The sequence below is a fragment of the Euprymna scolopes genome, chromosome 36 (genome assembly GCF_053919585.1).
Source record: "Euprymna scolopes isolate OS-2025 chromosome 36, ASM5391958v1, whole genome shotgun sequence".
Lineage (NCBI taxonomy): Eukaryota > Metazoa > Mollusca > Cephalopoda > Sepiida > Sepiolidae > Euprymna > Euprymna scolopes.
The window spans coordinates 4,199,600-4,226,796 of record NC_136517.1 but is presented as its reverse complement, the minus strand read 5'-3'; the positions used below and the strand labels follow the sequence as shown (position 1 = coordinate 4,226,796).

General features: G+C 27.4%; 1 protein-coding gene across 14 annotated transcripts in view; it reads left to right on the top strand.

The window, feature by feature from the left end:
- Positions 1 to 27,197, top strand: part of LOC145260287 (ral GTPase-activating protein subunit alpha-1-like) — a 476,501-nt gene that overhangs the window by 100,614 nt on the left and 348,690 nt on the right. For all 14 annotated transcript variants that reach the window (XM_080118139.1, XM_080118137.1, XM_080118136.1 and 11 more), the window contains 3 exons: positions 21,032 to 21,274; positions 24,581 to 24,654; positions 25,315 to 25,426. In XM_080118139.1, coding sequence (XP_079974265.1) covers positions 21,032 to 21,274; positions 24,581 to 24,654; positions 25,315 to 25,426 — 429 coding nt within the window. The remainder of the gene's footprint in view (positions 1 to 21,031; positions 21,275 to 24,580; positions 24,655 to 25,314; positions 25,427 to 27,197) is intronic.

Below are 27,197 nucleotides of genomic sequence, written 5' to 3'. Positions count from 1 at the left end.
TGTCAATTATGTTTTTTGGTTTATATATCATTATATTTCTATCAAATTTTGATTTGAAAACTCAAATTTTGTCTCTCGAAGGCCTTGAAAAACTTTTGAAAATGGACATTGAAAAATTGTACGAACCTTGATTGTTTTCTTTAATTCCTGTAAACTGTTTAGGTGAACCCTAAACTCTTTGTTCTTAGCAAATCTTAACAGCAAAAATTTTTTTTACCAGAATGAGACCTGGAGAATGGGGTACTGAGGAGTTTTAGTTCTATCTAGAGAGTACGCATATAAAGCATTTATTTAACTGTTTCTGATATTCAATTATCTGCATTGATTGTACGCCCAGTTTGCATAAACCAATAGGTTTGAAATGGAATGCTTCACTGATGTTCCAGAAAATTCTAGCTAGAATCCTACGATTTTAAATGATTTTATTCAGTGGGTAATGGTTATCAAATCTTCACTGCAGAAATTTTACTTCTTGCCTAGAATTCCCTCATATTAGAAAACAAAAATAAAGAAAAATCCATAAGTACATATTCATGACAAATTGAAAGTATCATATTCCAAAAGTTCATGTAAATTGATCAAGTAGTTTTTTATAAATTTTTTTTTTTTTTAAATAATTGATGGGAATTTGTAGGCATTATAACATAAATCTAGTAAGTATGAATTATTGTTGAGTTATCTCCTTTTGTTTCTTGACAATTTTTTGAAAATTGTGGGCGAGACAGTCATTCTTCCAATACTTATAAAATTTGATTTTCTTGTATAAAAATAAAATTACTTGATCAATTTACGTAACTTTTGGAATATGATATTTTCATTTTTGTCATTGGTATATACATCATACAGATTGTTCTTTATTTTTGTTTTTTTATTATCCAGCAAATTCTGGACAAGAACTGAAAATTCCTATTTTGAAAATAAAAATACAAATCCGATAAGTTTAGTCATGGTAACAATTTATCAAAATGTTGTTGTGGTTGTTGTTCTCAAGTTGTAAGAAAATATGTTATCCATTAAGTTGCAATTCAACAAAAACTCAATATGAGATTAATTTTTAATGTCATCCCCATTTTTCTCTATGCTCCATTTCCATTTATAAATATGCTTTTTAATGCCATAATGTTCATAATTAATTTGTTTTGTATTGCTAGAAATAAATAGGCAGGTACTACCACTCTGGGTCAGTAATGCACCCTTCAAAATCTTCCAAATTATGGCCTCACCACTAGATGCAGCTTTATGTGATACTCTGAAGTATTGAGGGAAGGATGGTGAATAGTTGGTCAGCAGAACAAAAGTAGAAAGTTCTGGGAAAATCGCTTTTTTGGCTGGTAAGAGTGAACACTTTGCCTCTGACTCTTCAGTCTTTAGGACAAATTTTAACCCTGTTGACAGCATCCTTGACGTATTACGACAGAATAAACTTGGGAGTAATAGTGACTAAATAATAGAGTTTAATTCCACATTTCACAAAGCTCCCAGATTGACCCCCCCTCCCTCCATCCGACCAAAATAATAAAAAATGAAAACAAATTGAAATTTTGAAAATTTTTCTTTCTTCACTGTGTTTTTTCTAAGATGCTCCTAGAAATAACAAGAATTATCTGTTAATTTCTTTTTCTACTCTGATTTGTGCAAAGTCAAAATAATGATTTTTATGATTTTAGGAATGTGTTTTTATAATATAAATATAAAATAATGAAGAAAAAAACACAATGAAAATTTCATGGTTGATTTTTTTTTTTTTTTTTCATTGAAATTAAATTATTTGAAAAGGACCAAATTCTATGAAATCTAAAAGTTGTATCTGATAGATTATTTTTATAGTAAAATAAGCAGTCAGTCTACAGGGGAATGCTAAGGAAAATATTGGAGGAACTGATATGGATAGACTTGAGAGAAAAAGGGATAAATTAAGAGCTGGCCAGAGATAGATTAATTTGGAAGTCAATTTCTAAAAGCTGTCCAACATATGCTAGCGTGTGATATGGGTGTTAAACACATGATGAGTCACCATTTTAACACACAAACACACACACATTTTAGGTATTAAAAAAAATTAAACAAAATTTTTTGGGTACATATTTGCAGAGACAGATGTTTTTAAATTTTTTTTATTTAACTTTCATTCACCCCAAATAAAGCATATTGCTACTGAAGCATAAATGGCTACTGTGAATTAGGGGGCATACTAAGTGGAGAGTCGTGCAGTGAGATGTTTGTTTACACATAAGTTTTTGCATGTTGATACAGTCAGGGGAAGCAGGAAGGAAATTCTAAAAGTTAGCAGTTTGAGGAAAGAAACTCTTAAAGTAGAAAGCCCTTTGGTATTTGGGAACCTCTATAGTTAAGGAGTAAGATTTTGCTGACAGGTTGGTCAGGGATATTTATGTCAACGGTGCTTCAGTGCATATAAGTTCATTGGAGCACATTCCATAAAAAGTATTTGTAGAACAGGCACAGTGATGAAATGTTGCAGTGATGAGACAGAGGCTAGTTCTTAGTAGAGAGTATGGGACCTATTTGATTACACACTCTTTTTTTGTATTTTTAAACTTTGTATGAGAGAGAGACACTAGTGGTTGGCAGACCAACTTCGATGTGACAACAATACTTCATGTATGGGCGAATAATAGCTTCGTAAATATGTAGGATGCTTAGAAATGTTAAAAGTTTTCTAGCTTGATAGAGGAGGCTCACTTTTTTGCAGCAGTCTTGGCAATGTTTTCTATGCATTTATCCAAGTTCATGTTACTTGTGAATATTAAGCTGAAGAGTTTGAATGATGGACTCTCAGGTAGCGTGCTATTAGCCATGTGAATCAGTGATCTAAAAGGTTTCTTGTATAATTTTCTAAGGTTTTAGTTGCTGCCTTAGATGTGTGCGTTTTACCCACGTGTTGAGAACAGATCATGGTATTGTCAGCAAATATGTCCATCATGGACACAATTGATGAATATAAGAATAACAGTATAGTTATATTTCAATGTGTGTGTGTGTGTATATATATATATATATATATATATAGATATAGATATATATATATATATTATTTTTGTGAGGTAAATTCTTAATTAACTGATCATTATAAATTTTGGAATAGTTGGAAAGCATAATGGTGGATAATGAGGGCTATATTTAATTTCATGCAGAGGTTGGGGGGCTGGGACTAGAAACTCTTTGTGAAAATTCAGAAACCTTTAATGTTGATAAAATTTTAATCAGCTATTAGGCATGAATTAATATTTCTAAATTTTTAGTTTCTTTTAAGTATTTTAAGTGCTTATCAAGGAATTTATGAGTACAAGCTCTCATTTAAAGATTAAAATATATTTTTCTTCCCTACAGAAAATTCAAATGCCTTTTAATTTTTATGGAAGTTTAGTCGGCTATTAGATATGAATTAATAAATATTCTACAAATTTTTAGTTTCATTAAAGTATTTTCATAGAGAGGGGGGCTTAATGTAATCCCTTTGAAAATTCAAATGTTTCTGATTTGCATGAAATTTAATCTACACTTATAAGACAATGAGAAGCAAGTTTCCGTGAATTTTAATTCAAGATCCCCTAAGCATAAGCCCCAAATTTTGGAAAGTTGTCTAGTATCAAAATTGTCAAATGGATATTGATAAAAATTTGAAAACGGATTTTACATGCATTCAATGACGTATATACATTTTATATGCATTCAATGACATAGATTTTATATGCATTCAATGACATAGATTTTATATGCATTCAATGACATAGATTTTATATGCATTTAATGATATAGATTTTATATGCATTTAATGATATAGATTTTATATGCATTCAATGACATAGATTTTATATGCATTTAATGATATAGATTTTATATGCATTTAATGACATAGATTTTATATGCATTTAATGACATAGATTTTATATGCATTTAATGATATAGATTTTATATGCATTTAATATCATAGATTTTATATGCATTCAATGACATAGATTTTATATGCATTTAATGATATAGATTTTATATGCATTTAATGACATAGATTTTATATGCATTTAATGATATAGATTTTACATGCATTCAATGACGTATATACATTTTATATGCATTCAATGATATAGATTTTATATGCATTCAATGACATAGATTTTATATGCATTTAATGACATAGATTTTATATGCATTTAATGACATAGATTTCATATGCATTTAATGACATAGATTTTATATGCATTCAATGACACAGATTTTATATGCATTCAATGACATAGATTTTATATGCATTTAATGACGTATATAAATTTTATATGCATTTAATGACGTATATAGATTTTATATGCATTTAATGACATAGATAGATTTTATATGCATTTAATGACGTATATAAATTTTATATGCATTTAATGACGTATATAGATTTTATATGCATTTAATGACGTATATAGATTTTATATGCATTTAATGACGTATATAAATTTTATATGCATTTAATGACGTATATAAATTTTATATGCATTTAATGACGTATATAGATTTTATATGCATTTAATGACGTATATAAATTTTATATGCATTTAATGACATAGATTTTATATGCATTTAATGACATAGATTTTATATGCATTTAATGACGTATATAAATTTTATATGCATTTAATGACGTATATAAATTTTATATGCATTTAATGACGTATATAAATTTTATATGCATTTAATGACGTATATAGATTTTATATGCATTTAATGACATATATAAATTTTATATGCATTTAATGACGTATATAGATTTTATATGCATTTAATGACGTATATGAATTTTATATGCATTTAATGACGTATATAGATTTTATATGCATTTAATGACGTATATAAATTTTATATGCATTTAATGACGTATATGAATTTTATATGCATTTAATGACATATATAGATTTTATATGCATTTAATGACGTATATAGATTTTATATGCATTTAATGACGTATATAGATTTTATATGCATTTAATGACGTATATAGATTTTATATGCATTCAATGACATTGATTTTATATGCATTCAATGACATAGATTTTATATGCATTCAATGACATAGATTTTATATGCATTTAATGATATAGATTTTATATGCATTCAATGACATAGATTTTATATGCATTTAATGATATAGATTTTATATGCATTTAATGACGTATATAAATTTTATATGCATTTAATGACGTATATAGATTTTATATGCATTTAATGACGTATATAGATTTTATATGCATTTAATGACATATATAGATTTTATATGCATTTAATGACGTATATAAATTTTATATGCATTTAATGACGTATATAGATTTTATATGCATTTAATGACGTATATAGATTTTATATGCATTTAATGACGTATATAGATTTTATATGCATTTAATGACGTATATAGATTTTATATGCATTTAATGACGTATATAGATTTTATATGCATTTAATGACGTATATAGATTTTATATGCATTTAATGACGTATATAGATTTTATATGCATTTAATGACGTATATAGATTTTATATGCATTTAATGACATATATAGATTTTATATGCATTTAATGACGTATATAAATTTTATATGCATTTAATGACGTATATAGATTTTATATGCATTTAATGACGTATATAAATTTTATATGCATTTAATGACGTATATAGATTTTATATGCATTTAATGACGTATATAGATTTTATATGCATTTAATGACGTATATAGATTTTATATGCATTTAATGACATATATAGATTTTATATGCATTTAATGACGTATATAGATTTTATATGCATTTAATGACGTATATAGATTTTATATGCATTTAATGACGTATATAAATTTTATATGCATTTAATGACGTATATAGATTTTATATGCATTTAATGACGTATATAGATTTTATATGCATTTAATGACGTATATAGATTTTATATGCATTTAATGACGTATATAGATTTTATATGCATTTAATGACGTATATAGATTTTATATGCATTTAATGACGTATATAGATTTTATATGCATTTAATGACGTATATAGATTTTATATGCATTTAATGACGTATATAGATTTTATATGCATTTAATGACATATATAGATTTTATATGGATTTAATGATGTATATGGATTTCATATGCATTTTATGACATATAGATTTCATATGCATTTGATGACGTATATAGATTTTATATGCATTTGATGACGTATATAGATTTTATATGCATTTAATGATATAGATTTTATATGCATTTAATGACATAGATTTTATATGCATTCAATGACATATATATTTTATATGCATTCAATGACATAGATTTTATATGCATTTAATGATATAGATTTTATATGCATTCAATGACATAGATTTTATATGCATTCAATGACATAGATTTCATATGCATTTAATGATATAGATTTTATATGCATTCAATTACATAGATTTCATATGCATTCAATGACATAGATTTCATATGCATTCAATGACATAGATTTTATATGCATTCAATGACATAGATTTTATATGCATTTAATGACATATATATTTTATATGCATTCAATGACATAGATTTTATATGCATTCAATGACATATATATTTTATATGCATTTAATGACATAGATTTTATATGCATTTAATGATATAGATTTTATATGCATTACATGACATATATTTTATATGCATTCAATGACATAGATTTTATATGCATTCAATGACATAGATTTTATATGCATTTAATGACGTATATAAATTTTATATGCATTTAATGACGTATATAGATTTTATATGCATTTAATGACGTATATAGATTTTATATGCATTTAATGACATATATAGATTTTATATGCATTTAATGACATGTATAGATTTTATATGGATTTAATGATGGATATGGATTTTATATGCATTTTATGACATATAGATTTTATATGCATTTAATGACATATATAGATTTTATATGCATTTAATGACGTATATAGATTTTATATGCATTTAATGATATAGATTTTATATGCATTTAATGACATATAGATTTTATATGCATTCAATGACATAGATTTTATATGCATTCAATGACATAGATTTTATATGCATTCAATGACATAGATTTTATATGCATTTAATGACATAGATGTTATATGCATTTAATGACATAGATTGTATATGCATTTAATGACATATATAGCGTTTATATGCATTTAATGACATATATAGCTTTTATATGCATTTAATGACATATATAGCTTTTATATGCATTTAATGACATATATAGCTTTTATATGCATTTAATGACATATATAGATTTTATATGCATTTAATGACATATATAGATTTTATATTCATTAAATGACACAGATTTTATATGCATTCAATGACATAGACTTTATATGCATTTAATGACATAGATTTAATATTCATTTAATGACATATGGATTTAATATTCATTTAATGGCATATGGATTTTATATGCATTTCTGGACATATATAGACCTTACATTCATTTAATGGCATATATAAATTTAATATGCATTCAATGACATATATAGATTTTACATGCATTTAATGATATATAGGTTTAATATTTATCGAGGTATATAGATTTTATATGGATTTAAAGATCCCCTAAGCATAAGCTCCAAAATTTTCAAATGTATTTTATATGCATTCAATGACATATAGATTTTATATGAATTTAATGACATGGATTTTATATGCATTTAATGACATATAGATTTAATATGCATTTAATGGCATATGGATTTTATATGCATTTAATAACATATATAAATTTTATATGCATTTCTGGACACATATAGACCTTACATGCATTTAATGGCATATATAAATGTTATATGCATTTAATGACATAGATTTTATGTGAATTTAATGACATAGATTTTATATGCATTTAATGACATATATAGATTTTATATGCATTTAATTACATATATAGATTTTATATGCATTCAATGACATAGATTTTATATGCATTCAATGACATAGATGTTATATGAATTTAATGACATATATAGATTTTATATGCATTTAATGACAGATTTTATATGCATTTAATTACATAGATTTTATATGCATTCAATGACAGATATTATATGAATTTAATGACATAGATTTTATATGAATTTAATGACATAGATTTTATATGAATTTAATGACATAGATTTTATATGAATTTAATGACATAGATTTTATATGAATTTAATGACATAGATTTTATATGAATTTAATGACATAGATTTTATATGCATTTAATGACATATTTTATATGCATTCAATGACATAGATTTTATATGAATTTAATGACATAGATTTTATATGCATTTAATGACATAGATTGTATATGCATTTAATGACATAGATTTTATATGAATTTAATGACATATATAGATTTTATATGCATTTAATTACATATATAGATTTTATATGCATTTAATGACATAGATTTTATATGCATTTAATGACATATATAGATTTTATATGCAGACAATGACATGGATTTTATATGAATTTAATGACATAGATTTTATATGCATTCAATGACATGGATTTTATATGAATTTAATGACATAGATTTTATATGCATTCAATGACATAGATTTTATATGCATTTAATGACATAGGTTGTATATGCAATTAATGACATATATAGATTTTATATGCATTTAATGACATATATAGATTTTATATGCATTTAATGACGTATATAGATTTTATATACAATTTATGACGTATATAGATTTTATATGCATTTTATGATGTATACATTTTACATTCATTTAACGAGGTATATAGATTTTATATGGATTTAAAGATCCCCTAAGCATAAGCCCCCAAATTTTCAAATGGATTTTGATCAAAATTTGTAAGACGGATTTTACATGCATTTAATGACGTATATAAATTTTATATGCATTTTATGGCATATATAGATTTTATATGCATTTAATGACATATAGATTTAATATGCATTTAATTACATGGATTTTATATGCATTTAATGACATATATAAATTTTATATGCATTTTATGGCATATATAGATTTTATATGAATTTAATGACATAGATTTTATATGAATTTAATGACATAGATTTTATATGAATTAATGACATAGATTTTATATGAATTTAATGACATAGATTGTATATGAGTTTAATGACATAGATTTTATGAATTTAATGACATATATTTTATATGAATTTAATGACATAGATTTTATATGCATTTAATGACATATATAGATTTTATATGCATTCAATGACATAGATTTTATATGAATTTAATGATATAGATTTCATATGCATTTAATTACATATATAGATTTTATATGCATTCAATGACATAGATTTTATATGAATTTAATGACATATATAGATTTTATATGCATTTAATGACAGATTTTATATGCATTTAATTACATATATAGATTTTATATGCATTCAATAACATAGATTTTATATGCATTCAATGACATGGATTTTATATGAATTTAATGACATAGATTTTATATGCATTTAATGACATAGATTTTATATGCATTTAATGATATAGATTTTATATGCATTTAATGACATAGATTTTATATGCATTTAATGACATAGATTGTATATGCAATTAATGACATATATAGATTTTATATGCATTTAATGACATATATAGATTTTATATGCATTCAATGACATAGATTTTATATGCATTTAATGACATATATAGATTTTATATGCATTTAATGATATAGATTTTATATGCATTTAATGACATAGATTTTATATTCATTTAATGACATAGATTTTATATTCATTTAATGATATAGATTTTATATGCATTTAATGACATAGATTTTATATGCATTTAATGACATAGATTGTATATGCAATTAATGACATATATAGATTTTATATGCATTTAATGACATATATAGATTTTATATGCATTCAATGACATAGATTTTATATGAATTTAATGATATAGATTTTATATGCATTTAATGATATAGATTTTATATGCATTTAATGACATATATAGATTTTATATGCATTTAATGACATATATAGATTTTATATGCAGTTTATGACATATATAGATTTTATATGCATTTAATGACGTATATAGATGTTATATGCAGTTTATGATGTATAAATTTTACATTCATTTAACGAGGTATATAGATTTTATATGGATTTAAAGATCCCCTAAGCATAAGCCCCCAAATTTTCAAATGGATTTTGATCAAAATTTGTAAGACGGATTTTACATGCATTTAATGACGTATATAAATTTCATAAGCATTTTATGGCATATATAGATTTTATATGAATTTAATGACATATAGATTTTATATGAATTTAATGACATATAGATTTAATATGCATTTAATGACATAGATTTTATATGCATTTAATGATATATGCATAATTAATGTCATTTAATGATATATGCATAATTAATGACATATATAGATATTATATGCATTTAATGACATATATAGATATTATATGCATTTAATGACATATATAGATATTATATGCATTTAATGACATATATAGATATTATATGCATTTAATGACATATATAGATATATGCATTTAATGACATATATAGATATTATATGCATAATTAATGACATATATAGATATTATATGCATTTAATGACATATATAGATATTATATGCATTTAATGACATATATAGATATTATATGCATTCAATGACATATATAGATATTATATGCATTTAATGACATATATAGATATTATATGCATTTAATGACATATATAGATATTATATGCATTCAATGACATATATAGATATTATATGCATTCAATGACATATATAGATATTATATGCATTCAATGACATATATAGATATTATATGCATTCAATGACAGATTTCATATGCATTCAATGACATAGATTTCATATGCATTCAATGACATAGATTTCATATGCATTCAATGACATAGATTTCATAAGCATTCAATGACATAGATTTCATAAGCATTCAATGACATAGATTTCATATGCATTCAATGACATAGATTTCATATGCATTCAATGAGATAGATTTCATATGCATTTAATGACATAGATTTCATATGCATTCAATGACATAGATTTCATATGCATTCAATGACATAGATATCATATGCATTCAATGACATAGATTTCATATGCATTCAATGACATATATTTTATATACATTTAATGACATATATAGATTTTATATGCAGTTAATTACGTGTATAAATTTTACATACATTTAATGACATATATAAATTTCATATTGATGTAATGTCCTGTCATAAATTTTATATGCATTTAATGACATAAATGTTTTTTTTTTTAATTTAATGACATATATAGATTTTACACGAATTTAATGACAGTTTATATGCATTTAATGACATGTATAGATGGATTTTACCATTTGTTTAGTGATATATAAATTGTGCTACATTGTAATGTTGGGATGATTAATTTTGTTAATTATTATCAGAATGCCAGCATTGGGAGACATACATACATACATATATATATATATATATGTATAAACACAATTTTAATTTGGCTGGTCTTTGAGTTGAAATAAATATGAGTTTTAACCAAGTATTTGTTGCGTTTGTTACTCCTAACCATTGTACGTATGTATGTATATATATATCTATATATAGTTAGTCTGTTTATGGTAAAAATATTATTTGTTATATATATGCATACATGTTTTTGTGGAATCCGTATTGCAGGAGACAACCTCATCAGACCCAACAAAAAAGTGATAAGTTAATCGAAAATAACTAAAAATATCATCAGGAAATTAATAAATACCAAATGAAATTTTTTAATAACTATCATGAATCTCACAGGATATATTTAAATACTGCAGGTAAAATTATACTCAGTAGTTAATAGTTTATGTCAAATGTCTTTAATATTATTGGTTAGATGATAAAATTTCTGACTTAATTTAAAGTTTAAATATTTCCATCAAACTACGAGCATCATCACTTAATGTTTATCATATGATTTTAAAAAGAACACTTATCACTATTACATGAGCGTGAAGCTTGAAAAACTTGTATACAGACTTTATTAATCACAATTGAGATGATTTAAATGACATCGTTACAAAGTCTGTATCGACTGACGATGAAAATTTTACGTTTTGCAAACTTTACTCTCGTATTAATTATGATAATAAACTGTTGGATTAACGTTGTTATGTATCCTACAATAAGGGTCTCATTTATTTTCGTCCAAATTGGAAATATTTTCAATTGTTCACCAGCTATAGCTCCACTGTCTTGTAGATTCCTTGGAAAAGGCAAAAGCCAAGGGAGTAAACCCCGACAAAAAATCCAGTTTTGAATGCTGATGATTTGACAGGCAAATGATGAATCACTGCAACACCTTTCTGGCAACTCCTGCAGCCACGTTGGCTGCGACTGTATTGGTGTGCCTTTCTGTCAGACTTTGTTTGCAATGCTGAGAGGGTACCCTGGTAACTGGGCAAATCTAGGTCTCCTTATCACTTGTCCAGGCTTGCATCCAAAGAGCCAACTCCAGCTTCGAACTGTATAGTTATAGCAGATGCTGCAGTGCACCAGACGAGATGTAGAACGTCATTGTTTTATTAAACAGAAGGTTGCCATCATCATTGTTAAGTATTGATTTTCAGAGTTTGATTATAATATTTCAAATTTTAATTATGTTGTAAATTTTCTAATCTACTGAATTATATAATATGCTCACCTGCATGTTATATCGAGTCAGTTTATTTCAGTTTTTTGGCTCTTTTGTCACACCTCTGCATGTTTCAATTGCTATTGCATGTGCAAAGCCTTTTTCATCTACCATTCCAGTTCTTCATATTCCCCCACTCCTCCTTACCTTTTTCAGTTCTTTCCTCTCTTACTGCTTTATGTCTTAAAAAAAATAACAAACATAATTCCTGTTACAGTTTTTCACCCTTAAAATACCAATGTATTTATTAAAAAAAAAAATTACTATTAAAAAACCGTGTTTTCATAAATCTTATTGGGTAAGTATAAAATGGTCAGCGCTGCTTTATTTTTTATGCTAGCTGTATTTACCCAGTGGAATACAGTGAAGTCAATTTTAGTTTTGTAATTTTTATTTGCACAGATTTGAACTTACACAGAAAAAGAAATAAAAAAAAAACGTGTTAGTTTTAAGGGAGACAATTCCTATTATGAAAAGCATTGTGTATAGTGTGAGACAAGTTGTTTGAAGGCTATAGCGATGTGGTTTATAGGAAACACCGTGGACACAAGTTAGTATATAAAAATAATGACAATATTAGAAGGAAGCCTCCTCCCTCTTTTTGCCAAAATATTTGAGTTCATAATTAATCAAGCTCTACTCCATCATCTTACAGTTGCTAAACTTCTGATCGACCAACAATATGGATTTAGGCAAGGCCATTCTACAGCAAATATCCTAACTGTAATCTCCAAACGTATATACCATACACTGGACAAAGCAGAGGAGGGTAGGGTAGTAGCTTTAGATATATCTAAGGCTTTTGACAGGGTATGGCATGAGGGTCTTCTAAGGAAAATTAGATCATATGATATCACTGGACGAATACTTAATATGATTAAATCCTTCTTAAATAAGAGAAGAATCCAGGTTGTCTTCGACAATCGTACATCTAAACAATATGATATAAATGCGGAAGTACCTCAGGGTCTATCCTTGGACCTTTATTATTCCTAATATTCATAAATGATCTCCCTTATAAAATTTTCTCTGAGCAGGGTATATATGCTGATGACACCACGCTTTATAACAGTCACGAGAGGAAAACGAATGAACACATATCTAAAGAAATGGCAGAAGCACTAGAGGAAGACCAATCTGTAGTGGAATGGGGGCAGAAATGGATGGTCATGTTCAATACTGCCAAGACTAAGCTTGTTTTCTTCAATAATTACAAGAAACCTTCTCAACCACCAATAGCTATAGCTAAAAAATATATTACCTAAAAGTACTACTTTCAAACTCATCAGTTTAATGTTCACAGGGAACATGTTGAAACAGATACACCAAGAGCATTGCCAAGGCTGCTGTGAAGAAGGTGGGCTCTCTCTCCCGTGCTAGAATGTTGCTTATGCGTGAAAGTATCCTGTACTTCTACAAGGCCACCATTCACCCATATATGGAGTATTGTTGTCACATTTGGACTGGTGCATCTGCTACTAGTCTCTCACTCCTAGACAGGGTTCAAAAGAGAGTCACCAACCTGATAGGTCCTGAACTGTCATCTAAGCTTCAACTTCTGTCCCATCGACGAAAGGTTGCATCCCTCTGCTTGTTTTACAAGTATTTTAATGGTGGGTGCTCCGACGAACTACTAACCCTTGAACCCCCTCGACTCAAGTTTGAGTTTCCTTATGTTTAGACAATGATAAAACGTGAACTTAGCAATTAAGATATTTTTCTTTGTTTCCTCGTCTCACCATGTTTGTTTAAAAATGATTTTGAAAAATGTTAAAATTGCATTTGCTTTCTATTGCCACGTACTTTGAATTTCCAGTAACTGTGCAAGCCGAAATTTAAATTTTAACTTCAAATAAAATCCTTATTTTATCAACATTTGCGAAGTCGGATTTAGATCCCAATTTGTTGATTGGCCTTCCATCTATCCCCAGGTGTTGGATCCCAGGCAATTTTTATACTTAAGGTAGACAATCATTATATTCCTCAATTTAAAACGAGTAATACCTTTGCTGATTTTTATTTTTAGATGATTATTTAAAAATGTTTCTTATTAACAGTCATCTGGGTCAGACTAATTAAAAAATTAATTGCAATTAAGTATATTATTATATTGCTAATAATACAATACAGTAATAACAAAGGAAAATTGGTTCATGAGCAGCAAAGCTTGATTCGTCAGCTTCAATGCTATTTGAGTCTGACTTTGAAAATTCAACAAGATAACTTTATTTATATATAAAATATAAGGATAAAATCTGATGGGATGTATATAAAACAAAGAAATACAAAAGTAAATAAATAAAAAGAATGCACTAGTGGTCTAATATTTTGTTTCTTTGACAAAAAAGTAAAACCGTATATTTGACAGCTTTTTATACAAGGGATAGATTCACACGAGAAAATATGAGGATAGACATGAAAGAGAGGAGACATGAAAAAGGGGTTGAGTAGAATATGGAGATAGTAGTTCGGTAAACTAGAGAATTTGAGTGATTACCCCATCATTGGAGAAATGGAGGTCAGTGGAATATTTTAGCAAATTCTCTGACTGTCCACTGACCTTCCCCTCCCTCATACGTATATAAAGAAACTTCAACAATTAAAATAGAATTCTTTTAATTGGACACAAACCACCTTTCATATTCCATTTTAATAACATTGTTTTAACTTCTGCTAACATAATTTATCTTTACTGCACTGATTTTTTTTTTTTAACTTGCATGCTTTTATTAATGATTTCTCTTTAAATAACTTTCTCATCATTCTTATATGGAGGTATGGTTTTATGTGGATGGTATGCTTAATTTTTTAACACACATAGTTTACAAAAAAACAAACTTACCTGTCACTCTTTCCTTAAATAAAATTCTTTTTTAATATTTCTATTTTTATTGTAATTTTTTTTTTACACTTTTTGGCAGATATTTACAGATTAAAAAAAAAAAATTTCTTTTTTTCCTGATTTTATTATGTTGTCACAGGCACTTGTATGCATTTTTTGTTTTCTTAAAAATTACCCTATGTTTCAGATGACAGTGTTGATTTTTTTTTGTGGCACGCTTTTTCTTTCTTTTTTTTCTTTTCTTTTTTCATATGTAGACTGAATTCTATGTTTATATGCAATGGTCATCCACAAATGTCTGAGACAAATATTTGTTAAATAGATTTGAAATTGAACTTGAAAATTATCAGTTATTTTGCGATTACTTAAGTCTTTAATACAGTAGAATAGTCATGCATAATCACGTTAACACACCGCTTCCCATTAGATCAGCAAAGTAAGGTATCGTTGAGCCTAATCACTACTAAAATGTGTAACCATTTGAAAGTACCAGGTGCTGTATGTGCTCTCTGCTTATCTTGGCATTGTTTCCAGTTGTCCTTGACTTCTTGCCGCTTTAACCAGGCAGTATAAACTCAGAAGATATGTGGTTAGAGATTGTACCACACTTGCTTCACAACATGCACAGGCACCTTTACAGGGGGTATCCATTGTCTCTTGATTAAAAAAAACATCTTTTAGCCAAAATTTGACTTTATTCAGCAACATAATTAACATATTTTTGATGAAATGGTGAATACACCAACTTTTCATATAGTTTCAACTTCTCATGCAACTTCCGTTTAGAACAGTCGATTAAAATGAATTCATACATCTTTTTGATATTTGCTAGAATAATTTGGGTGATCTGAGCATTCAGCATTATTTGTGTCTGTGCAAACACGTTAAAGGCAGCATATCACTTCTTAACCATTGTTTCCGACAGAGCAAGAGCACAACACTTATCAGGCCATTACTCTGCTTGAATAGTATTTTTCCCATCAGAAAGTAATGCTTTATTAACACAAGAAATTTAGATTTTTCTGTTTTGAAAAATTGCAACAGTAGCTCGATTTAAATGACTAATTTGTAAATTAGTTTGATTCCTTGGCCTTTTGATGAGGAGTAAAGTGTAACATCTGTTCTGATACTACACTTTGTTTTTTTGACTTCAATCAGTGAAGGAAAAATCCTTCTAAAAGGGGGGAATTTTAATTTGTTTCAATGCAAAGTTCCCTTTTTGGATTATTTACACTTTAAAAAACAACCTTGTGTCTGACTTTACTCTAGTGGGGAGGCAAGTAAGTAGGAAGCAATAGTTTGATTAGACTCACATTTTGATATGTTCATTTGAAAGTTAGTACTTTATAAAAGTTTTTTTAGTTTTTAGTGAGATTATATATATATATGTGTGTGTGTGTGTGTAGACACATTTTAACTGTCAAATTTTGATGTTCATTTGAAAGTTAGTACTTTATAAAAGTTTTTTAGTTTTTTAGTGATATATATATATATATATATATATATATATATATATGTGTGTAGACACATTTTAACTGTCAAATTTTATTATACAGGAAAAATTAAACATTTTCCTTTTTAAAAACGCTTAAAACCTTATAGTATCCAAGAGACAATGGCTTATAATTCAAAACGAAGGGTAACTTTTCTTATGTTCACCATAATGCTGGAATTGAAAAACCTGCAGAAAATGGTTTCTAAAATTCGAAAATGTAAATTTTTCTCTTAACTTTCTGTCCTGATCATTGTTCATCTTAAAAATGAAGAATGATCAGAATGTGACGTTGCATTTGATGGAAGGTTTATTTGTATTATCATTTGAATAATTGAAAATAAGTCTTTCCTCAAACCATTTTCTGATCATTGTCATCTTCAATAACTTGAAGAGTTCTTGAATTTTCACTTTTGCCTTGAAAAAAACCTTATTTTATTATTACCTTGAAAAATCCTTGGCAATGTCTTAAAGATTTCTTGAAAGAGCCTTGGAATTGTATTCTTTATGTCCAGTAAAAGTTTGTGTTGAAATATTAAAAATAAAATCAAAATAATTACCATTAAAATATTTTTTAAATATTGAAAATAAAATCGAAATATATGTTCTGAAATTACATATTATTATTATTATTATTATTATTATTATTATTATTATTATTATTATTATTATTATTATTATTATCACAAGAGGTAGTGATAAAGGGACGTAACTTTTCTTTTTTTTCACCCCAGGCACAATTTTTTTTTCCCCCGCCTTGTTTTTTTTTTTTTTTTTTTTTTTTTAATGAAGGTAAGGGAAGATTCAAATCTCCCTTTATTTTTGTTCTCATTTATAATTTTTTTTTTTTTTTTGGGGGGGGGGTAGAGGCGGCTACCATATATAAAATTGACCCCCCCCCCACTCTCTAAAAATACTTTCCTTGCATGGACGGAACTCTTCAATGGTGATCTAAAAAAAATTATAATAATTGAAAATGAGAATATACTTAGTTGGAAATTTAAAAGCTGTAAAGTTAATATTTGAGATGAAATAAAAAGCATTTAAAACTAGTTTAAAAAAACACCAAAAAATGATGCAGGTACGTTGCAAAGTAACTTTTATTGGTAATATTTATAAGTTGTATATTTGATTTTTGACCATTCTTTTAAATTGCTGTGGATTGTAAAACAAACCCCAAATTTTGTTTTGAAAACTTGAATTTTGTCAGGAGACAAGGAAAAGTCTTTGAAAATAGACATTGAAAATCTGTACGAACCCTGACTTGGAAAGATTCCTAAGTTTGGAAAATTGCAAATTGAGATCTGTAAATTCATAAGGCACTCATTTTCCAAATTTCAAGACCTTTCCAAGTTGTTGAAGATGGCGATGAATAGTTGTATTGTTTTCATAAAACATTTTTTGCCTTAAATTTTTTGCCTTAACTGCTCCTATCATCTTTTAAAAGCTTTTGATGGGGAAAGTTTAATTCATTTTACCTGTAAAATAAAATTTTATGGAGTTACATGTCTAAATATTAATGACTTGCAAGATAATTTCATATACAACAGAAACATTGTAAGAAATTTGGTTTAACAAGATCCACAATAGTGAATTGCACCAATAGGCAAGTTATACTTCAAACTGACCAATAGGCGTTCTCTAGAGACAGTATACGTTCTAAACTTATAAAAAAGAGTATTGTTAAAATTAGTTACTGCTGCATGGATAATATGCAATTTATCGTGAAGAAGTATAACCTAAAATATTAAATAGCTATAACAAACCCAGCAGCACTGATAATAGTAGCAACAGAAACACTACTAATAACAATAACAGAGCACTGATTAATACCAACAATCACAGCAGAGGCAATAACAATAATTATACCAGTAATCATACCAACTTGTGCAATTGCAGAATCAGATCCAACTGTCTCCTGATGAATAACTGCATGATAAACAGTGTTGTATATAAAGCCGCTATGCAGAACGACAACAATACACATTCAAGTTCAGGTACACCTATCATATAACGACCCTAATTAAATGATGCATACAAAACCATCATGACTGTCAGCGTATGCATGGAAGCAGAAAAACAGCAATATCTATACTTGTATAGAATGAGAGGGTAACACCAGTTTGCAACATAAATAGAAAAAAATTATAAGTTGTGCCTAGAAGAAAAATACCATATTATAAATTCTAAGCAAAAATCCAAACAATCAAGAAAAAGCTGAATTTATAGTCAAATATAGACATTTAAATATCTTTGTCCTCTGTGCCCTGATATGATTATAGAACTGTAAATAAAGACTCCATTAACAAATAACACCGTCAGCACATCTCCAAAAACAGCACTTGAGACGTATATATACGTATAGATTTATGTATATATACAATAGTCCTCTTTTAATTAGTAAAACTGTAAATTTAACAACTACAGTAGTCTGTCCATAAACTATGTAGAACACACACATTAATTAAAAATATGCCCAAAAAAGCATTAAGAAAAAACAAGAACATATATATATATATATCCCTGAAACAGTGTTTCATGGTAAACAACTGATGATCCCTTGAAAAATAAAAAAAATAAAATTGGTATTATAGTAAATTCGAGAGAGTTGATGCAGTGATTGCAGGTGATTAAATGACTTACTGACTAGATTTTTTTTTTTTTTTTTTTTAACGAATGATAAAAAGTAACTTTTTGTATGGTTTCAAATGTTAAAAACTTCAAAGACTATATATATATATATATATATATATATATATATATATATAATTTTCTTTTTTTAATAAATAAAAAAGATAGACACTATTGGCTTCAAAATTAAATTCCCTGTAGTTGATCTTTGTAGACTAGTTGGGTAAAACAGAAAGTAAAAAAAGTAAACAAAGCCCCCCCCCCCCCTCTCCAGGCATATTGACGTTATCTCGGCGACTAATTAGAAAACATATAATCTATTCGATCATATATTTAATAAATGTTTTTATTTTATGTTCATTAGAATAAACTTCTATAACCATACCTAACTATATTGCTTTTAACCATTTATATACGAAGACAAAATGAAGTATAAATTCTAGGGATTCTTAATAAATTTTCTTGGTGCTAACTTAGAACTTGTATAAGCTGACTTATTGGAGAAAAATTCCTAAGTAAAAAAAGGACTTAACTATATCTGTAGTGAAACAAAGGATCTTATATAAGATATATATATATATATATATATATATATCTTATAAGCAACATTGAACCTTATCAGAACAAAATGGTTGACCATTGGAGACTTACAGATGCTGTATGTGCTCTCCGCTTATCTCTGCATTGTTTCCAGTTGTCCTGGACTTCTCCTTGCCACTAGACTCAAACAGTGCCGATTCAAGAGAGGTGTGGTTGGGGATTGCATAACCATTACCTCACAATTACATGTGCAGCTTCCCCTACAGGGGTATCCTTTCTTTTTTGATAGTGAACCGAGGCTATGTCTTATTAAAATATATTTATGGCAATTTTTATAACTTCCTAGCTCTACTTATGTACTGAGCACTGCTGAAGTAAATAGTGAAACTCAATACGTAAAATATCTTTATAACATTTCATGTGGATGCATGAAATAATGATTCTATTAGTCTCTTGAAGAAGTTGAAAATTTGAATTCTTGTACAATTTCCACGAGTTTATTTCAAGTGTATTGTTCAATGTCGAAGACATGATGATCCATGCTCTCCACCAGGCAAGTGATTACTATATGTGATATGTGACAAACCAACCTGATCACAGGTTTTATATCAGTCTTGCTTTAATTAGACTAGTTACTCTATCTAAGCTTGAGAGTATACTTTACCCTACTATTTTTTATATATATGTATATAATAACTAAATCTTAATGTTTTTTTCTTTCCTTATTTTTCTTCTCCTTCATGCCATTGTCATGCTTCCAGGAGTCCCCAGCATCTTCTACTCCACGTTTAGCATTGATCAATGATCTACAGGACAAATCACATCTTCGGAATGCATCATACCTCGGAGCAATACAAGAGTTGGCCGACAGAGGGGAACAACAGAATTACGATGTCCGTGCTGGACTTCAAAAAGTATTACAAGTCTTCATCACAAATGCCGCTAACATTTTCCTACTAGAAACTGATGAGGAGGAACATCGAGATATCCTGCTTTCAGAACAGGTAAGCGTCCACTTGCAATTCTTTTAATTATAAACTTTCATGAACCTTCTTTCAAGTAGAACATATTTTTAACATTGTTTTTTTTTTATTATTATTTGATAATTTTTTCTGAAGATCTCAAAGAAAGTGGAAAAATAAAAACACAAAAAAAGCAACCTTTTAGTTATATTTTCAATCAAAAATATTCAATATGACTCAAAATTTGATATATATTAGTGATGGGATGATTCCAATATTTTTCTCTGATTCTGATTCTTTATGAATCTCTAAATATTTAACTATGAAGTTGTTACTTTTTCCTGATTACCGTAAAAAATGTTAAATGTGCAGATATTTTCTCATACGTAAAACACACTCGTAGGAGTGATCTATAGGTTTTAGTGTTACTGATAGTATAAAACTGATAAATATTTATTATTTTATTATTATTACCAGCAGCGGAAGATGTTGTTTTAAAATAAAAAATCAAAAAAAAAAAAGATAATTAAAGAAATCGTTTTTGCCATCAGAAAATAGTCACAAATTCTTCCGAAACAGATTGCGATACTCTGAGATGATCCAATTTTTCCGATTTTAATTCTGATTAATCATCCCAACACAAATATATATATATATATATATATATATATATATATATATATATATAAGAAATGTAAGATTTCTATTTTGTGCAGTAAAAATATAGCATTTTTAAACAGAAATTTATAATTTGAAACAAGCAATACAAGAAATTTAAAGTTTTTCCTTTAATCACATTTGTTTTGGTATTAGGTAGTCCGTGCTTTATCTTGTATATTGAGCTATTTTATTTTGCTGGGATTGTCTTATAGAAAAATATTTCCTCCCAACAATATTTTGTAAGACTAAACCACAGGATTAATTAATCTGTGATTTAACTCTTCTCACTCTTTGGAGATATATATATATATATATATATATATATATATATATATATATATATATATAACCCTCTCATAGACTATTGTTCGGTTGTGGTGGATTGTTAGTTAAATGCAATATCACAACTGGAACAGTTTAGTCTCTGACCCTTTAAATATCTTCAGGCATTCACTTGACGCTGGAACTATTTATTGCCAGATCAGATTTAGATCAGAAACGTACAGACCCTGAGTCCGTGTGGCAACACAATTTCCACATCAACAGGTTTTCAATGGTACTAAAACAGTACTTTCGTTCTCCGGGATGTCACTGAGTTTGATTGTCTGGTCATTGTTAGTGGAATCTTCACTCACAAAAGATCACCATCTGGTTGAAAACCCTTGTCACTGGAAAGGTTTGGTTTGTTGATGTCTTAGAAAAACGGATTTATTTTCAAAACACAAAGGCAAAAATAATAAAAAAAAAAAAAAAAAAAAAAAATGATTAACAAGGCATTAACTGTTTTCTTATAAGATATAATTATTTATAAAACATAATTATTTATAAAACATAATTATTTATAAAACATAATTATTTAGTTAAATATTCCAATAATATATATATTTTGCATACAAAGAAATTGTAGTTATATTTCCTTCTGATTTAAGAAATGCATCTTGGATGGCTGGTGTCTCTGTTTTTAATTTAATGCTTTTTTTTTTTTTACTGCAAGATAGAATTAATACTTTCCTTATTCCATGGAGTTTCAAAAATATATTATACTCCCTTAATGATGAAGTTAAATGATTTCCACACATGAACTTGATTTGTTCAGCCACCAATGAAGGTCTAGTATTAAAAACCTATTCTCCCCAGAACTGCTGGGACAGATGGTTTTTAGCACATAATTGTATGATATCGTGTGTGTTTATGTATGTATGTATGTATGTATATATATATATGTATATATATATATATATATATATATATATATATATATATATATATATATATATATATATATATATATATTAGAATACAAGTCTCAGGATAGGTAAAATTTTTTTAATGGAACAGTTTTTCATCAGTTTTGTTTCTTTACGAAGATTAAAATACAGATATGATACTAAACCTTATGTTTAAAATCCTTATTCTAATTTTTATCAAAATCCGTTGGTTTTGATTCTAGAAAATGTTTAAAATGAAAGGTTTAAGCTTAAGGAACCTTAAGAAGAAATTGAAATAAAGAGAATCTTAATTTGTGTCTAAATAAAAATAAAATTCAATGAAAATCTGAAATATTTGAATTTTTTAATTGTGTCGATATTATGTCCTTTAAAACAGTCTAAAATATTTCAAAGAAACTGAAATTTGGAATATTTATTTATTGATATCTTAATATGTATTGTTAAAACTTCACAAAAAACAGATGTATCTGGATTTTTACTAAGGACTTTCATCTTTTAAATTAAAATAAATATAGCCCACATTACCACCCTTTATACCTAGCAGCTGGCTGTGTTCCAAAATTCGTAATGGTTGATTAGTTTAGGAGTGAATCTTGTACATGGAAAAAATATAGACCTCTCTTTATATATGGATGCTAGCAGACATATGCGACCGGAGAGAGAGCATGTTTTTGTGAGCCTGTGAAGATGATATCCTAGCGAACGAATATATAATACACTGATCCCCAAAGGAAGAGACAATGCTTGAGGGGATGACATTATGACTAACAAATATTACCCTCCCCGTTAAACAAAAGGAGAAGGTAGTATCTGGGAGGATGGTACCATGGCATCAGAACAGATACTAAATTAACTCATTCCATGAGAAGATAGTATGAAAAACAGACACATATTATACTATATGCCCCCCCTTCTCTGCTTCACAAAAAAAGAGGAGCTGATGCTAGGGTGAAATATATTATCACTAAGAAATATACTGCACTACTCTGCAAAGAATGTGAGAAAACTTTGGAGGATGGTATTCTGACTAACAAACATACTATACTACTCCCTCCTTCCTGTATAGAAGAGAGTAATGCCTGGTAGCATAATATTATTACAACACATAACCCTTCGAAAATAGTAATAATAATAATATCTGAGATGATCCCCCCCCCTCCTCCATAAAAATACAAGATATTGCCTGCCAGAATGTATCATAGAAATGGAAAAATATGATTAATGTATATTGCATAATATTAATTAAAAATATTTAAAAAAAAAAGTAAATATGCAAATTAGAAATACTTACATATTTGTAGATTACTATAGATACAGCATTTTATTATAGAATTAGATGTAAGATGTTTTTAATGTTAATATAATTAGCAAAGAAAAAAAATTCTCATTTATTCATTTTAATAATTTGTTTTTTCCAAAATATATCAAAACTGATCAGAATGTTTAATTTTATTTTTAGGTTGATTTATGCAAGAGGGTTCTGAATATTTACAGGCATATTGTTCTGAATATACAGTTAGCACCAAAAACATGGTAAGTATATTCCTATATTAGTATTGAATTAAAGTACAGTAGAACCCTGGAATACGGAATTAAAAATTAGTAACAAAATACTATACAGTATATAATACACATGTATATAATCAAATAATATTATAAATAACAGCAGACAGGGCAAATACCATAACCAGCAACCGGAAAAACATTGTAACCTGAAAAACGTTGTATTCTACATTGTAACCGGAAAAACATTGTATTCCACATTGTAACCTGAAAAAATCGTATCCTAGGGTTCTACTGTATTATAGTTTCATGTTTGATGCAAATGGAAATATTTGGTCTAATAAATTATATGGAATATCAGATGTTGTATTTCTGATTTGGCATTAGTAAGAACACCAGACAATGTCAGGATTGAATAAGGAAACCTATATCCTTTTGTGCCTCCGCCATAAAACCATGTTACTTTTTTATTTTAATTCAATTTTTGGAGTAGGACCCAAGAATGTAGTCCTGCATTTTTTTTAGAAAAAAAGAGCTGTAAACACGGTGTCATTTATAAAAGTAAATTTTTATACATTTTATAGTTTTCAACTGCTTCAAGCCATCAGTAAGAACCCTAATGCCAAGATGGCTCATTTTTGCAATAAATTTGCTACAAATATTTAATATAACTTTTTTTTTTTCACTTAGGGAACAAACATTATTAGTATTGCTTTCCGTCACGTCTGGGGTACTGAAGAAGAATCCACCAGCGGAACGATATGGGACCCTTGGAGGCCGTTTGGTCCAACCAATATTCCAGGTATAAATTTATTTCTTCATGCAATAGCTACATGTATGGACTCTAGTGAATTCACAGCTACTTGTGAAATCTCAATCAGTACAAATTGGTTATCATCACTTAAACTAGATAAAAAATTAAAAGCAGGAATATTAATATAAAAGTGGATACTTTTGTCATAAAATAAAATTCATATTCTTTAAAAATTTTCATAGTTTTAATTTGAATAACATTTTACTTTTCTGTTGTTGTCAAAACAAGGTGTTTGCTATTTATTGAAAGCAATGAAAACTGCCCATTATCTAGCATCGACTCCAAACTTCCATTATAATGAGATCCACATAAATATGGATAACTAGAATATTACTTATAAATACACATACACACACATATGTATAATTGCTTTTTTAAAGGAGGTCATGTACACTACAATGCACACACACATATACACACACACACATATACACACACATTAGATATGAACCCTCAATTTAGATCATATGGAAAATCCTCAATGAAAAAGATCAATCAACAATTTGAAAATATCAGCAGTTCAATATTTAGAGGAATAGAGCTATATGTATGGTGAATTATTATCATTATATAAAGGGTGACCCCAAAAAAAACAAAAGCTAAATGGAGGCCATCTAGAACATATGCTGTAGAATGGAATAAAAAAAGGCGGAAGACCCTAGTGTTTTGATGTGATGTTTTGAATATAATAAACTCGTTATGACCAAAGTTTCATTTCATTTGAACAAAACACTAAGAAACGAGGCTTAATTAGAGTTGGGGCCCGTTTTTTGGGGGTCTCCCTGTATAATTAAATATTATTATATACTAGTAGAACGTATAGAAATTCCACAAAATGAGAAATATATTTAATCAACAAATGTCTTGATAGCAGAAAAAATTTTTTTTTTTGGACAGAAACATCAATAACATGCAACAAACATGAGTTTATTAAAATTTCTATGAAAATAATATCCATTGTATTTTAAATATAGAATCGACCCAAATGAGATAAATTAATAAATACTAATAAATACTCAGAAAGTAATATTGTGCTACATAGTTCAGTACAAATAAAAAAATCACATTGTAAGTAACAATATTTAATTTACTTCTTCAGTCCAGCACCTCTTGGCAACCAATGTTTTCTTTGTCCTTGTTTCATTTGAATGTTCTTTTTTTTTTATGCAAAGTTTTGCTGACTTCTTTCTTTGAAGAATTGCTGCATGTTGAAATTATTAAGTTATTTTCTTACAACATTATAACAATGATCATTTATTATTATAATGATATTTGAAAATGAGGTTACATGAAAGGGATGTCATTTTTATATTCTTGTCCAGGGTTGCAAGACTGATCTTTTTAAAACCAAATTTTGCGAATTTGGCCTTTTTTAAGCATTTTGGCTTTCAAAAATTGTATTTGGCCTTATCCGAAGAGTAACGTACAAACTAATTACGGAACAAGCAGAATATTATCTAGATTATATATATATATATATATATATATATATATATATTAAAAGATGGCATAACTAAAAGAAAACACAATTGCAGTTTCTCTTCCAATTTACGGATTTTGTAATCATGCCATATTCCTTTATTTTCTTTTAAAGTTGATGAATTCTTTTTCTTCTGATGAGTTAAGGGTGGAATAAATAAAAAAAAAATTGACATAATAATTACGTGAATGATTCTGCGCTACGAAACAGGTGCTGTCAAGAATTGAACATTTTAACATACTTAAAGAAATAAACGGTAAGATGGATAGTATCTTGAAA